The sequence below is a fragment of the Phoca vitulina genome, unplaced genomic scaffold, assembly GCF_004348235.1.
Source record: "Phoca vitulina isolate PV1807 unplaced genomic scaffold, GSC_HSeal_1.0 scaffold41, whole genome shotgun sequence".
In the NCBI taxonomy this organism is placed as follows: Eukaryota; Metazoa; Chordata; class Mammalia; order Carnivora; family Phocidae; genus Phoca; species Phoca vitulina.
The window spans coordinates 3,019,657-3,035,270 of record NW_022589744.1 but is presented as its reverse complement, the minus strand read 5'-3'; the positions used below and the strand labels follow the sequence as shown (position 1 = coordinate 3,035,270).

Below are 15,614 nucleotides of genomic sequence, written 5' to 3'. Positions count from 1 at the left end.
GAGTACGCTTATCTTGATAAGCACTGAGAAATGTATAACATTATTAATTATTGAATCATTATATTGTACACCTTAAAGTAATTAACACTATATGTTAACTATACTTGAATAATTTAAAAAATAAAATACCTACAAATAAATTTAACCAAGGAAATAAAAGACCTATATACTGAAAGCTGTAAGACATTGATGAAAGAAGACACAAATAAATGAGAAGATATTCCATGCTCAAGAATTTAAAGAATACTGTTAAAATGCCCATACTACTCAAATTCATGTAGACTCAATGTAATCCCTATCAAAATTCCAATGGTATTTTCACAGAAATAGAATAATCACAAAATTTGTATGGGACCACAAAACACCCCAAATAACCAAAGCGATCCTGAAAAAGAACAAAGCTGCAGGCATCACACTTTCCGATTTCAATCCATATTACAAAGCTATAGTGTCAAAACAATATGGTACTGGCATAAAAGACACACAGATCAACGGAACAGAATACAGAGCCCAGAAATAAACCCACACATATATGGTCAATTAATTTACAAGTGAGCCAAGAATATACAATGGGGCAAAGAGAGTCTAATAAATGGTGCTGGGAAAACTGGACAGCCACATGCAACAGAATGAAACTGTAACTTATCTTACACCATATGCAAAAATCAACCAAAACGAATTAAAGATCTGAATGTAAGACCTGAAACCACAAACTTCTAGAAGAAAACAGTGGGTAAGAAAACAGCGGGTAAGCTCCTTGACATTGGTCTTGGCAATGACTTTTTTGGATTTGATACCAAAAGCAAAGACAACAAAAGTAAAAATCAACAAATGGGACTCTATCAAGCTTCTGCACTGCAAAGGAAACTATCAACAAAATGAAAAGGCAACCCACCGAACAGGAGAAGATATCTGCAAATCAGGTATCTGATACAGAGTTAATATCCAAAATATATAAAGAACTCATACAACTCAATACCAAAAAAAAAACCCCAAAAAACTATCCAATTAAAAAATGGGCAGAGAAACTGATAGTTTTCTGAAGATGACCTACAAAGGGCCAAAAGGTATACGAAAAGGGGCTCAACATCACTAAATGTCATGGAAATGCAAATCAAAATCACAATGAGATGTCATCTTACAGGTTTAGAATAATGGCAATTATCAAAAAGACAAAAGATATCAAGTGTTGGAGAGAATGAAGAGAAAAGGGAACCCTTGTGCACTGTTAGGTGCAGCCACTATGTAATACAGTATAGAGATTACTCAAAATATTAAAAATACCAAATGACCCAGTGATACTACTTCTGGGTACCCAGCAGTGAAAAGAAATCACTACCTCAAAAAGATACATGCACCCCCATGTTCACTGCAGCATTATTTACAATAGCCAATATACAGAAACAGCCTAAGTGCCCACTTACAGATAAATGGATAAAGAAAAAAAATACATAAAAGAATTATTATTCAGCCATAGAAAAAAAGGAAATCCTGCCATCTGTGACAACATGCATGGGCCTTGAAGGCATTATGCTAAGTGAAATAAGTCAGAGAAAGATAAATAATGTATGACCTCATATATATGTGGAATCTAAAAAAACCAAAGTCATAGATACAGAGAATAGATTGGTGGTTGCCAGAAGTGTGAAGGTGGTCAAAAGGTACAAACTTCCAATTATAAGATAAATAAGTTCTGGGGATATAATGTCCAGCATGGTGGCTATAGTTAACAATACTATATTGCATATTTGAAAGTTGCAAAAAATCCCATCTTAAAGGTTTTAAGAAAAAATTTGTAACTATGTGAAGTGATAAATGTAAACTAAACTTACTGTGGTAATCATTTATATCAGTATCAATCAATATATAAATAAATCATACTGTACACCTTCAGTGAATACAATGTTATATGTCAATTGAATCTCAATAAAATAAAAAATATCAATAAAAAATAAAAACAGGGATAAGAAGATACGAACTTTGAGAGCGTTGTTTCTTTGAAGGAAGGGGAAAATGGACTGTGGGGAGTACAGAGGGGATTTCAACTCTTATTTTTAATTGCAAAAGGTATAAAGCATATATAATTATTAGCACATCTGCTTTTAGATGGTGAAGATGTAAGTATTATTATTTTTGCTCCTTTTATATATTTCTGAAATACTTAAAATGAGAAAGCCAGTCATAAACAAATGGAAGTCCCTAAATGGATCCCTGGGACGTCCTTATCCTGGCTTCTCTGGGATAAGTACCTGGCCTTCGATTCTTCGGCCCATACTCCATGATGCTGTCACTGTGCTGAGATAGTGTTTCATCCTTCCTACTCTCCATCTCTTCGTTTCCAATACCGTCTTCTTCATAGTCAGTCTTTTCTTTAATTCGATCACCCAGGGCACTTTTTAACATCTACTGAGAAAATACTTTTCAACACTTTTATTGATTTCAACAGAATGCAAGTTGGAAAAAGTAGACAGAATCTTTAAAAAGCTTCTTCTCATAATTAGGCACGAATAATTTTCAGATGCTTATGCATATTTAGTTTCTGAAGGGTGTATATCAGTGCTATGGACTATGAACTATTCAGTTTCAATAAACTTTAGAGTAAATCACATAAGGATTTAATACATGTATTCAATGATACCCCCAAACTGTAATACTGGATTTTATGAGAATCAAGAGATCTAATTTTATACCAAATCTGTCTTAGGTGTATCTAAAAGATTTTAATGTAATCACTTAAAATGATTAGTTTTCATCAGAATTCAATAAAAATCAGGATAAATCTGTACCAAATTTGGTTATATCATGAAAGGCTACGTAAGAGATGACTTCTCATCCTGTGTCCTACCTGCCTGATTTATGGAACATTTTCACAAAAACTAAGACACAACTAATTTTAGTACCTTAGCTTAGCTTTCATCTTCAATTAGAAGATCACTTAAATACTCACCAACTATGGCAATCTCAATATAGATAAAAAAACAAGACTTACCCAATCTAGTTCAGAGAGCCGTTGAGAGAGTTTCTTGGAAACTGAATGTAATTCTTGTTCTGTTAACCTCTTTCTTGGCCTCTGGGAGACGGCTGAATCCCAGGATGAGACTGCAGGTCTGCTTTCATATCTGTAATAAAATGACCATGTGACATTTAAGTAGCCAAGTGTGTGGTAATGCATGCTTTAACAAATATTTCATACTGGTCTTCACAGCTAAATCTGGAGAGTATACCCCTTTCTTCAAATCCCTTTGCAAACAGACTGAAAACAGACTGCAATAAATGTTACCTTTTTCCTTTGGGAAACTTCCTTGTCCTAGGGCCTTGGATCTGAGCTGAACACATTTCCTGTTTGCTATCTTTAGGCAACTCAGAAGTTAAGGGAACTTTATTATCTGATTCCTATTAAAAACAAAAGAGAGTTGATTTGAAAAAGCTACAAAAGATGGCACATTTTGGGTGGGAGGATAAGGGAGGACCTGTGGCACAAAGCTCAGTCCCTTTATTCTCCATGTTTTACCTTTTTTTTTTTTTTTTTTTTTTTAAGTTTTTTCATTTATTTAAGCAATCTCTACACCCAACATTTGAGCCTGATGCAGGGCTCAAACTTACGACCCTGAGATCAAGAGTTGCATGCTCTTCCAACTGAGCCAGCCAGGCACCGCTGTTTTACTTTTTAAAAAACACATTTGTCAGGGCGCCTGGGTGGCTCAGTTGCGTAAGCGTCTGACTCTTGATTTCAGCTCAGGTCATAATCTCAGGGTCATGAGATTGAGCCCCGCTTCAGGCTCCATGCTGGGAGTGGAGCCTGCTTAAGATGCTCTCTCTTCCTCTTCCTTCGCCCCTCCCCCTCCACACCCTGCTCATGCTCGCTATCTCTCTCTCAAAAAAAAAATAAAATTGTCAAAATACTCTCTTGATCCTCAATACCAAAGCAATGGAAGGGCAATGTCTATAAACTTGTACTCAGATAAAAACTGTGGGTCAGGATGCCATTCAAATATAAAGGCAGGTGAGATGTTCTCAAGTATGAAAATTTAGGGGTTATGGCTGGCTACACCTGGACAATGAAAAAATGATCAAATCACAAGTGGTATTAAAATCATTCTCTTTAGTATTAAAGAAGTCAACAGAAACTGTCCAAAACCGTAATAAAGATAAAATCTTCTAAAATATGAATATAAACTCAACGTTTTTAACTATTTTTTAAAGATTTATTTGAGAGAGAGAGAGAGAGCAGGCGCAAGTGCGCGGGGGGGGGGGGAGGGGACACAAGGAGAGGAAGAGAAATCCCCAGCCTCCCTGCTGAGTGCCGAGCCCAATGTGGGGCTTGATCCCAGGACCCCAAGATGATGACCTGAACTGAAGGCAGACTGAGCCACCAAGGCACCTCATTTAATAATTTATTTCTTAATCTCGGAGGAAATCTTATGAAAAAACAAAAACATTTGATGTTTAAGAATCTCTTAATCTCACCTTTTTCTTCTACCAAAGTAAAATTAAACACTTCTTAGTAAATAACAACTATAATACAAATTTTTAAGAACTTTTTATTGAAGTTTAAGTGTCCTGCTGAAGAATTATTTCAAAATGAGTATTCTCACTTACATGCCACTCAGGTTAGGAAATAGAGTATTACCAGCAACTCAGAAGCTCTTCTACCATCCTCCCCTAAAACTCCCCCATATGTAACCAGTATCCTATGATCCCTTTTATATATCTATCCACCCTCCTATGTGAACAGATGCACAGAATGTTTAGAAGAATGATGGCCACCTAATGCTAATGATGCTTATTTCATCTTTGCACTTTTTGTGCACTGTTTGAATTTTTAATAATGAGAATGTATCATTGTTTACAAATTCACCTTTTGCATATCCCTAGCTGTTCATTTCTAGGAGGATAGGGACAGAATAACTTTCTAAAAAGGGAATTTTCAGAGTGGAAGCAAACAGACCATGGTATTAATAGCAGTTCACACTGTATAATAGGAATATGAATGAAAGACTGTTCCTCATACTTTTTTTTTTTTTTAAAGATTTTATTTATTTGTTTGACAGAGAGAGAGACAGCGAGAGAGGGAACACAAGCAGGGGGAGTGGGAGAGGGAAAAGCAGGTTTCCTGCCGAGCAGGGAGCCCGATGTGGGGCTCGATCCCAGGACCCCGGGATCATGACCTGAGCCGAAGGCAGACGCTTAACGACTGAGCCACCCAGGCGCCCCATACTTTTTTTTTTTTAAGATTTTATTTATTTGTCAGAGTGAGTCAGAGTGCGTGCATGTGCACAAGCAGGGGGAGCGGTAGGCAGAGGGAGAAGCAGGCTCCCCACTGAGCAAGGAGCCTGACAAAGGACTCGATCCCAGGACCCTGGGAACATGACCTGAGCCAAAAGCAGACACTTAACTGACCCAAGCATCACCCCCCCCCTTTTTTTAAAGATTTTATTTATTTATTTGAGAGAGAAAGAGAGAGTGCATGCACAAGCAGGGGGAGAGGCAGAGGGAGAGAGAAAGGGAGCAGCAGACTCTCCATTGAGCAGGGAGCCAACGTGGGGCTCGATCCCAGGACCCTGAGATCATGACCTGAGCCAAAGGCAGACACTTAACCAACTGAGTCACCCAGGTGCCCCTATACTTTCTTATAAAAGTTTAACTAACTTAACTAGGGACATAGAATATGGGCTCTGAAACTAGAATACTGAGTTCAAATCCTGACTCTACAGTTGCTCTGTGACCTGAGACTAGATATTTAATCTCTTTATATCAGCTTCCCCATGGGAAATAAAAATCATACCTACCCCACAGCTGTTATGAGGAGTAAATTATTCAATACCTGTAAAATAGCTATAACTGTGCATGACACAAAATAAACACATAATGCATGTTAGCTCTTAATATTTTCCTTTTTATACATTCATCCCTACTGTCTTAGAGTAAGAACATGTAGGTATATGCAGAGGTAAAATTTCAGAAGTACAATGCTCTAATTAGTGGAGTATCCTTTACTACTATTCTAGCAGAGACCTCTTTAAATCTATAGACTTCTACCTAATTGTAAGCAAGCTTTTCCACTTACCCCAGAAAATGCTGTGCCCTCTCCAGTAGAATTCACGGCAGGGGAGATGTGACTTGAACGCAAGTATTCTTTTCCTATGGGACAGGGTGCTCGAGGCTCTGAAGGGTGGTAGGGTGGATGTAAAGGAATAGCTGATCGAATAGGCTCCCCTAGCTTCCTAGCACTTGGAATCACATCCACAGAAGGAATTTCCACTAGTTGGCAAAAATAAAGTGGACATATTAAGATGAAACTCTAAGAAATACATCATTTAATATATACACGTACCTATAGATACTAAAAACCTAAATGACTTGAAGAATAGCTACATAAATTACAGTTCATCCATGGGTTATAAAACTCGTTAGCCATTAACAATGATTTTATGTAATACTAAATAAAATCCCAGAGAAAACAGTAAAAAATGAGAATACTGTATTTTCAATTACTGTACTTTATTATTCCCTAATAATTTGAAGACCACCAACTGATATACTAATGTATTAGAGACTCATATTGTCCTAAGTCTTTAAGAGAAAAAGTTAAATAATAAAACAGTGGATGTAAAACATGCGACCAAAAACCATTTTAAGAAATCAGAGCTCATAATTAATAGCAAACATTTAAAATATGATCATGTAAAACCAAAGAGAATCATATAAAGTATAGAGCAACAAAAGCAAAAAGGCTAATAGCAACAGAAATTGTCCCAGGAACTAACTATTATCTCTAACTCACTAATAACACCTTACTACTCACTGTCTTCAACAAAAGATGTCCTGTTCTTGGACAAAAAACTAGATAAGGGAGGGTGCGGCACTTCTTCATATGATATGGTTGAGGCTTTTTTGGACTGCATTTCATTAGGGCCTTCGGCACCTAGAAAAGAAAATATTAAAGGTAGAATTTTTTGTTGCTGAATATTATACTAAAAACCAGGAGTTTTGTACCCAGAGGATAAAAATCTCATGAATTTTTTGTACCCAGAATTTTTTGTACCCAGAGGATAAAAATCTCATGAATCATTGAACTGTGTTGGTCTGATTGCTCAAACTATGCATTACTTTTGTTTTTTTTTTACCACGCATTACTTTTAATAACTACCAGAGAAGAAGATATGGAACCACTAATACAAATTAAAAGTAAAGATTTACATCATATTACTTTTCTTTAGAAAAACAAGTGCCATAAAAATAGACACAAAGATCAAAAGAACAGAATAGAGAGCCCAGAAATAAACCCATGCTTATATGGTCAATTAATCTACAACAAAGGAGGTAAGAATATACGATGGGAAAATAGTCTCTTCAATAAATGATGTAGGAAAGTGGACAGCTACATGCAAAAGAATGAAGCTGGAGTACTTCAACACACCATACACAAAAATTACCTCAAAATGGATTAAACAACTAAATGTGAGACAAGAAACCATAAAACTTCTAGAAGAAAACACAGGCAAGTAATCTCTTTGACATCAGCTTTAGTAATGTTTTTGTGGTATGTCTTCTCAGGCAAGGGAAACAAAGGCAAAAATAAACTATTGGGACTACACCAAAATAAAAAGCTTCTGCACAGTGAAAGGAACCATCAACAAAGTGAAAAGGCAAACTACTGAACACGAGAAGACATTTGCAAATGATATGTCTGATAAGAGGATTAATACCCAAAATATATAAAAAACTGATATAACTCAACACCAGAAAAACCCAGATTAAAAAATGGGCACAGGACCTGAATAGACGTTTTTCCCAAAGAAAACATACAGATGGCCAACAGACACAAGGTGCTCAACATCACTAATCATCAAGGGAAATGCAAATCAAAATCACAATGAGATATGGCTAGACTCAAAAAGACAAGAAATAACAAGCGTTGACAAAGATTTCACGTGAAGAGAAAGGAATTCTTGTGCACTGTTGGTGGAAATGGAAATTGGTATAGCCACTATGGAAAACAGTATGAAGGTTCCTCAAAAAAGTAAAAATAAAAATACCACATGATCCAGTAATTCCAATACTGTGTATTTACCCAAAGAAAAAAACACTAACTTGAAAAGATATATGCATCCCTGTTTATTGCAGTACTTACAACAGCCAAGATACGGAAATAACCCAAGTGTCACTGATAAATGAAGGGATAAAAGAGATGTGGTGTACATGTGTACACACACACACACACACACGAGTATTACTTAGTCATAAAAAAGAATGAGACCTTGCCATTTACAACATGGATAGACTTAGTATTATGCTAAGTGAAATAAGTCAGAGAAAGACAAATACAATTTCACTTACATATAGAATCTAAAAAACAAAGCATATGAACAAAAAAAAAAAGAAGAAACAGATCCACAAATACAGAGAACTGATGGTTTCCATACAGGAAGAAGTAGGGAGAATGGGTAAAATGGGTAAAGTGGAGTGAGAGGTACATAGGCTTCCAGTTATGGAATGAATAAGTCACAGGGATGAAAGGTACAGTAAAAGAATATAGTCAATGGTATTATAATAATGTATGATGACAGATGGTAGCTATACTTGTGGTGAGACTAGCAAATATATAGAGTTGCCAAATCACTATGTTGTACACCTGAAACTAATGTAATATTGTGTGTCAACTATACTTCAATTAAAAAAATTACTAATATGTACTATATGGTTACATTTTAAAAAATCACATGAGATACACATTTGCGTATCTGTAAGGAAAGAAATCAAAATGTTAACAGTGGTTTTCTCTAGGTGAGAGGTTGGCAAACCATAGCCCAAGGTCCAAATCTGACTCATCAACTGTTTTTGTAAATAAAAGTTGTTTTAAGATTTTAAGTAATCTCTACATGCAACGTGAGGCTTGAACTCACAAACCGGAGATCAAGAGTCACACACTCTACTGACTAAGCCAGTCAGGCACCACTGTAAATAGCTTTATTGAAACACACTCATACACAAAGAGGTGCCAGAACTGTAGGAATGCTGTTATGGGGGTATATCCCTGAGCTAGGAATCTTGGCTGATACAATAAAAAAATTTATAGGTCAAATTGTTTTGTCTAATTTTTGAATGCTTATTTTTTAAAAAGATTTTATTTATTTATTTGACAGAGAGAGACACAGCGAGAGAGGGAACACAAGCAGGGGGAGTGGGAGAGGGAGAAGAGAAGCAGGCTTCCTGCCAAGCAGGGAACCTGATGCGGGGCTCGATCCCAGAACCCTGGGATCATGACCTGAACCAAAGGCAGACGCCTAACGACTGAGCCACCCAGGCGCCCCTGAATGCTTAATATTTTTAATCGGCTTTATAATATTACATATAGAGCTGTATTAAAATATTCCTGAATATCCACTTTGTTCCCTTAGAAATCTACAGTACACAAACTCTCCACAAACAAAATGGATTTATGACTCCCCCTCTCCAGATGACTATTTATGCCTTCTTCAATTTAATGAAAGACTTCACCATAAACTTATTCCTCACTTTGAGAATGCACCCTGTGCATTCTCCAAACTCATTGTTACCAAATGGTCAAATGACATAATCACTACAAACAGAAAAATTCACCTTGCACAGATCCCAAACTCCATGCAATTTATTCCAAGACACTGTACATTTAAAAATTTTTGACACTCATTTTATGTCTTTTAAAAACCAGCACACACATCGTTTTGTGCTTTCCTTTTCCACAATCCAATTCAATATGGCCATTTTCACATCAAAATGTTAAAATATCTGAATCTCCCTCCATAACTTCCTATTACACATGAAGAGTATCTGAGATACAATGTTCAAAATTCTTTAACATGGTCCACAATTTCTCTACTACCCAAACTGAATTTGTCATCAGCTTGACTGCAGGCTAATTCACTTTTACCTGGGTCCATTTTTTCTTTAGTTTCTTGGATGACCAAGAAACTCATATGCTCTTTATTTTTGATGAAATTTCTCCTAAAATCTCATGCTTAGTTACCACCTGGAACTTTTGTCAGACTGAAAGTGACACACTCAAATCTCTCTCCATAAATTTTAGATTGTTTTAAGGATATACTGTTTAATTACTGGAATGATTCTGAACTTGTCTACTGTAAGCATTAATAAAATTCAATTATATATCTATATGATAAATGTATATAACAGTTCATAAAAAAAAGGAGGGGGCAGCCCTGGGTAGAAAAAAAATGGGTGAATATGGTCAAAAGGTACAAACTTCCAGTTAAATAAGTCAGGGGAATACAATATACAAGAGGATAGAACTTAAAAGTTGTCATCACAAGAAAAAAAAATTTCAACTACCTGTACTGACAAATGTTAACTAGACCTTTGTGATGATTATTTCACAATATATGTAAACAAAAAATCATTAGGTTGTACATCTGAAACTAACAATGTTACATGTCAATTACATCTCAATTAAAAAAAAGATTCGGGCGCCTGGGTGGTTCAGTCGTTAAACGTCTGCCTTCGGCTCAGGTCATGATCCCAGGGTCCTGGGATCAAGTCCCGCTCGGGCTACCTGCTCAGTGGGAAGCCTGCTTCTCCCTCTCCCACTCCCCCTGCTTGTGTTCCTTCTCTCACTGTGTCTCTCTCTGTCAGATAAATAAATAAAATCTTAAAAAAAAAAAAGATTCATAGCCCAGGAACTTAAGCCTGAATTAGACACCCATGAATGTATATGATGACAGTTATAAGTTAAATCCAAATATAAGAGGAAGATACCATAGTCCTTTATGACACCAAACACCTTACCCTAGCTTTTCTTTCAACCTTTTCTCTTTTGTCTTAATTGCATTATAATCTGAATAGTTAAAATCTGAAAACAGTTCACTTTTTATAGATGCAACCTTTCTATGTGGCAGTTGCTACCACAGCACACCATTTCTAAAATCACCATCCCTTCCACCTTCTGTCAATCCACCTGACTCTCTTCCTTCTAGAAACATTACCTACACTTGACTCTGGTCATTCCCTTACTTTGCTCCTCCTAGTAGCAAGTACATGTCTTTGGTCTACTGTCTAACCTTCCAGACTTAGGTTCTTTGAACATTAATTCCTTGGAATTCAATGTCTATTCTTTAGAATAAAAGTATTAATGCTGAAAGGGATTTCAGAGATGTTTGTTGAATTCTCTGATTTAACGCATTAAGAAACTGAGGCTCAGGAAAGATAAGGACCTTGTCCAAAGTCACATAGCCAGTAGCAGAGTCTGGATAAGAGTTTGGCCACTTGATTCCCAATTTAATATACTTAGTTCCTCTCTAGCATTCCTGTTCTTCCATTAAAAAACTCCGCAACTTATTGTGGGCCTGGTGTTTTGCAAAGTTTTGGAATACTAAGATGAATATGAATGATTTTACTATATATTTCACTTGTCTTATTTATTGGCTGCCTCCACAAGTAGAATGTAAGCTCCACAAGGGAAGGGATTTGTGTCTATTTTGTTTACACTGTAACATGACTGCCTGGCACATGGAAGGCACTAAATATTTGCTGAATGAGTATCATGTGGCTACTGTCCCTGAAACTCAGTTTACCTAATAGACACACTCAAAATTAACTATGCGATGCGAAGAATGCTATTACCAAAATAAGGAGACAGAGCCACACGGCAGAAACATAGAACCTTAGAACCTGAGGCACATGGGAGAGACTGGGCTTTGTAGGGTAAATTTGCCAGGAATAGAAAGGAAGGAAGAGCACCCCAGCAGAAGAAACAGTATGATGCCAGAAAAGAGCATGTCAATGAAGGTAGGCAGGACAGGGAGTGGGATGTTGGAGGACTGCCAGGTGGGAGGCTCAGAAGGGGTTTGAGAGAGATTCAGGCTTACTGTGTATAAACGGCAGACTGTGAGAAATGTGGCCTGACACCTGGCAGAAAAACTGCCACTGGATATACAGACTCGTTGGTTGAAACCATGAAAAGAGCACCGTTTAGGAAACTACACTTAGGGGGTAATCTGAATGTGAGTAGACTATTAAGTTGCATCCAGAAGTCTCTTCCCAGAGTATCAAGTCCCACATATTACATGACAAACCTGCATCCACCTGTTTGCCCATGTGCCTGCCTGTGGCTCCTACTTGACTGATTTCATGTTAACCGTTCATATTTAGGATAATGGTGGTATATTCCTGGAAATTCAATTCTAATACTGACTTACAGCTCTATTCTTCTCAACTATAAACATTCCTAAGTATAACTATTTATATTTTCAGTTATATGATAACAATAACTGGTATCTAACAACTTACCATTACTTCTTAGAGAAAAGGTGTGTGCCGTGTCTCCCAGTCTAATTATTTCACCGGTGGATTCTGTTTCATCTCCATCCCAAGAGGGGCCCAAAGCCTCAGATGACAAGGAGCACCTGAAAGAGTTCCCTTACTTACTTGGGGCCCAGCCTAACCATAGAGGGCCCTTCCCAAGGACCCTGAGAGTTCCTCCTAACAGCCTGTCTACGGGTATTCAGACTGCTCGTTGTTATGTGCAGAAAAAGAGCAACATACTCCCTTCTGCTGCTTATCACTTCTTGCTGCTTATCTGTTTTGACTGATACATGTATGGGGGAACTAACTGTGTTCAAAGTGTCAAGGATTAAATGCACAGGAGAATCCACACAGAAAACAATACACATTGGATATTCTAGGGGTGTGGGAGTGGAGTCTGGGTAGGGTATTAATTTTGCACTGAATAGTCTTGTGTTGTTTCACTTTTGCACTTTTTAAAAAAATCTAATAATAAGAAATAAAGTCAGGAAATTCATCTTATGGTGGTCTCCTTTAAGACATGTTTTCCACAATGTACTATACCTAAATAGGAAAGCGCAGCCTGTGATTTTCAAATCATGACAAACTCCATAAAAACACGGAGAATCAGATATTTAAAACAAAGTCATAGCATCATATTCAACCTCTAGTTGTAACTACCATCAAATCTGTAATGACATATTTTTTCCATAAAAGTCACAGAAATTTTAAAACTCTGATATTTGTTAACAATATTGATTCATGAGAGTGCAGTAACCCAGCAATTTTATACTGCCGGTGAGTGTATAAACCACCACCACCTTTTTGGAAAGCGACTGCTTTTAAAAGCTTTATAACATTCATTCTCTTTGAATGAGTTTAAAGAATAGCTTAAAGAATAAGTAAAAGTATGTACCACATTTTTAAAACCATAAAAAACACAGGAACAGCCACCTCCACTTCAGAGGAGTGGTTTAGCCAATTATGAAGCACACATATGAATGGTCTGTTAGATGGTGATTAAAAATTATTACAAAGATCTTAACAACTTGAAGACTATTGATGTGTAAAGCTTTAAAATGCAAAAAACAAAATTATATAAACAATATAACTAAATCCAAAAAACCCTCGAAACAGTAAAAAAGACTAAAGTATAACAAAACATCAACAGTACTTATTCAGTTTTGAATGGTAGAGTTCATTTTTGTTTTGTTTTGTTTTTTTTATTTCTCTGTACTTTACAAGTTTTCTATACGGAACATAAACTATTCTGATGACCTAGGGAAAAATTTAAAAAAAGGTAGGTGCTTAATACTGAGAATTAAGTACTACATATAGCTCATGGTTCTTAAAACTCCCTCAAGAAGGTTTAAAATATGAGAAGGTAGTAAAATTTTCACACTCTTTTTTTTGTTTGTTTTTTACTGCCATTCTGGTATATTGTGTGCCATTTCAATTCTTAGTAGAAGAAAAAGCATAACTTGCTATGATTAAATTCATAGACATTGAATGCTACCTCTCAAAAGAAACCCTTTTCCATGATGACTTGGATCCCTTAGTACTTTCTGGCTCTTTCAAAGGTTCTCCTTGATGGGATTCTTTAAAACTCTGTCCAGTTTCACCTGTTTAGAATAGACAAAAACAATAACAAAACCCCCCAAATTAATAACACTATTTTTATACAGGGATAGGTAGAGGTAAGAACAGTAAGGCACCCTCATCCTCTCCTGGTAAACTGGGCTCTTGTGAACATGAAATTAGAAAGAACCAAATCATCACCTGTGATGAGCATATTACTTGGGTAACAAACAACAAAAGTGTTGTTTTAAAAGCAGGGTCTGCAGTTGTATTAGCAACGTTTTTTTTTTAAGCTAGGTGGTAGGTTCATTTTCTATTGTTTATAAACACCATCCTGTCTATAAGGGATGTCTAAGGTAAGAGGACTAGGCTGTGGCTTCAGAACATGACTGTGTCAGCTTGCTTCAGGCTCCAAGACTATCACTCCCCTAACCTAACTAAGAGTCAGACTACATTAAGGCTTGGATGGAATTTTCCTTAAGACGATCACTCTTTTCTTCTATCCCAACATATCTCCGGATTACACTTTCACCAGTGGCAGCAACTCACTAGCAATGTGATTTTAGGAGGTATGTGGGTGAACCTCCTATGATCCAGATTTATGGATATTCCCATCTCCATTACTAGAGATTCCCTGTTTGAACATCCACCATCATTTTTTTCTATTTCTGTACTCAAGAAGCAACATTTTATTTTTTATTTTTTTTAAAGATTTTATTTATTTATTTGAGAGAGAGAATGAGACAGAGAGAGAGAGCATGAGAGATGGGAGGATCAGAGGGAGAAGCAGACTCCCTGCTGAGCAGGGAGTCCGATGCGGGACTCGATCCCGGGATTCCAGGATCATGACCTGAGCCGAAGGCAGTCGCTTAACCAACTGAGCCACCCAGGCGCCCCTCAAGAAGCAACATTTTAATAACATTAGTTAACATTCACTGTGCATCTACTCTAAGCTTGGCTCAGTGCTAAACTATTCATGCATATCTACTTATTTGACCTTCACTACAGCCATGAAAGAATTTCAGATGAGAAAACTGAGGCTTCGAGAGCTTCAAACAATGAGGGGCATAATGCAGCACTGACTCAAGGTCTCCTTTCAAATCCTTTGTCCTTCAGTTGAAGTAAATGATAATGCTGCTCTGTATACCTGACGTGACTCATGATAATAAAGATTTACTTCCCATTATTAACTGGCATTTTGAAGAATCTGCTCAGCTCTAAGTAATATTGCCATATCAACTTGGACCTGCAAAGGTGAGAATCAGACTTTAGAAAACACTGTCCAACTCAGGTACTACCACACAGGGAGGCCCCATCTGTGCAACTCCCTCCTAGCAGCCCTAAGTTCACCACATTCTACTGACCTCCCCTTGAAAGATCCCTTCTCACCCCTGCCTCAGCATTTCACTATGACCAGACTCCCATGTAAATCTCTCTCAGTTCTGTGCTCCTCTCTCCATCCCCACTGCCCTATCCATGGCCAAGTCACCATCGCCCCTCCCCTACTTACAATCAAGCACTGCATTGTAAAAACTGCTGCTGTCAGTGTAAAATTTCAAATTAATCTCCATCTAAAGGTAGTTTTCTACCTCTTAATCTTGCTGCTAAAATGACTAAATAGTCACAGAGCATCAAAATACCTACTGGTAACCTTGAATTAGGTGAGTTTCACATGTCTTTCACTCTCCCCCAATTCTCCTATAATGTTTTTATTGTACAACAGTCCCCCCTTATCCATGGGGGATATGTTCCAAGAT

At 37.0% G+C, this 15,614-nt stretch overlaps 1 protein-coding gene across 2 annotated transcripts in view; it reads right to left on the bottom strand.

The window, feature by feature from the left end:
• The window catches only part of CEP95 (centrosomal protein 95), a 36,799-nt gene that overhangs the window by 12,338 nt on the left and 8,847 nt on the right, over positions 1 to 15,614 (bottom strand). For both annotated transcript variants that reach the window (XM_032429857.1, XM_032429858.1), the window contains 7 exons: positions 13,796 to 13,901; positions 12,286 to 12,401; positions 6,806 to 6,925; positions 6,068 to 6,261; positions 3,281 to 3,393; positions 2,990 to 3,119; positions 2,250 to 2,403 (listed from right to left, as the gene is read on the bottom strand). In XM_032429857.1, coding sequence (XP_032285748.1) covers positions 2,250 to 2,403; positions 2,990 to 3,119; positions 3,281 to 3,393; positions 6,068 to 6,261; positions 6,806 to 6,925; positions 12,286 to 12,401; positions 13,796 to 13,901 — 933 coding nt within the window. The remainder of the gene's footprint in view (positions 1 to 2,249; positions 2,404 to 2,989; positions 3,120 to 3,280; positions 3,394 to 6,067; positions 6,262 to 6,805; positions 6,926 to 12,285; positions 12,402 to 13,795; positions 13,902 to 15,614) is intronic.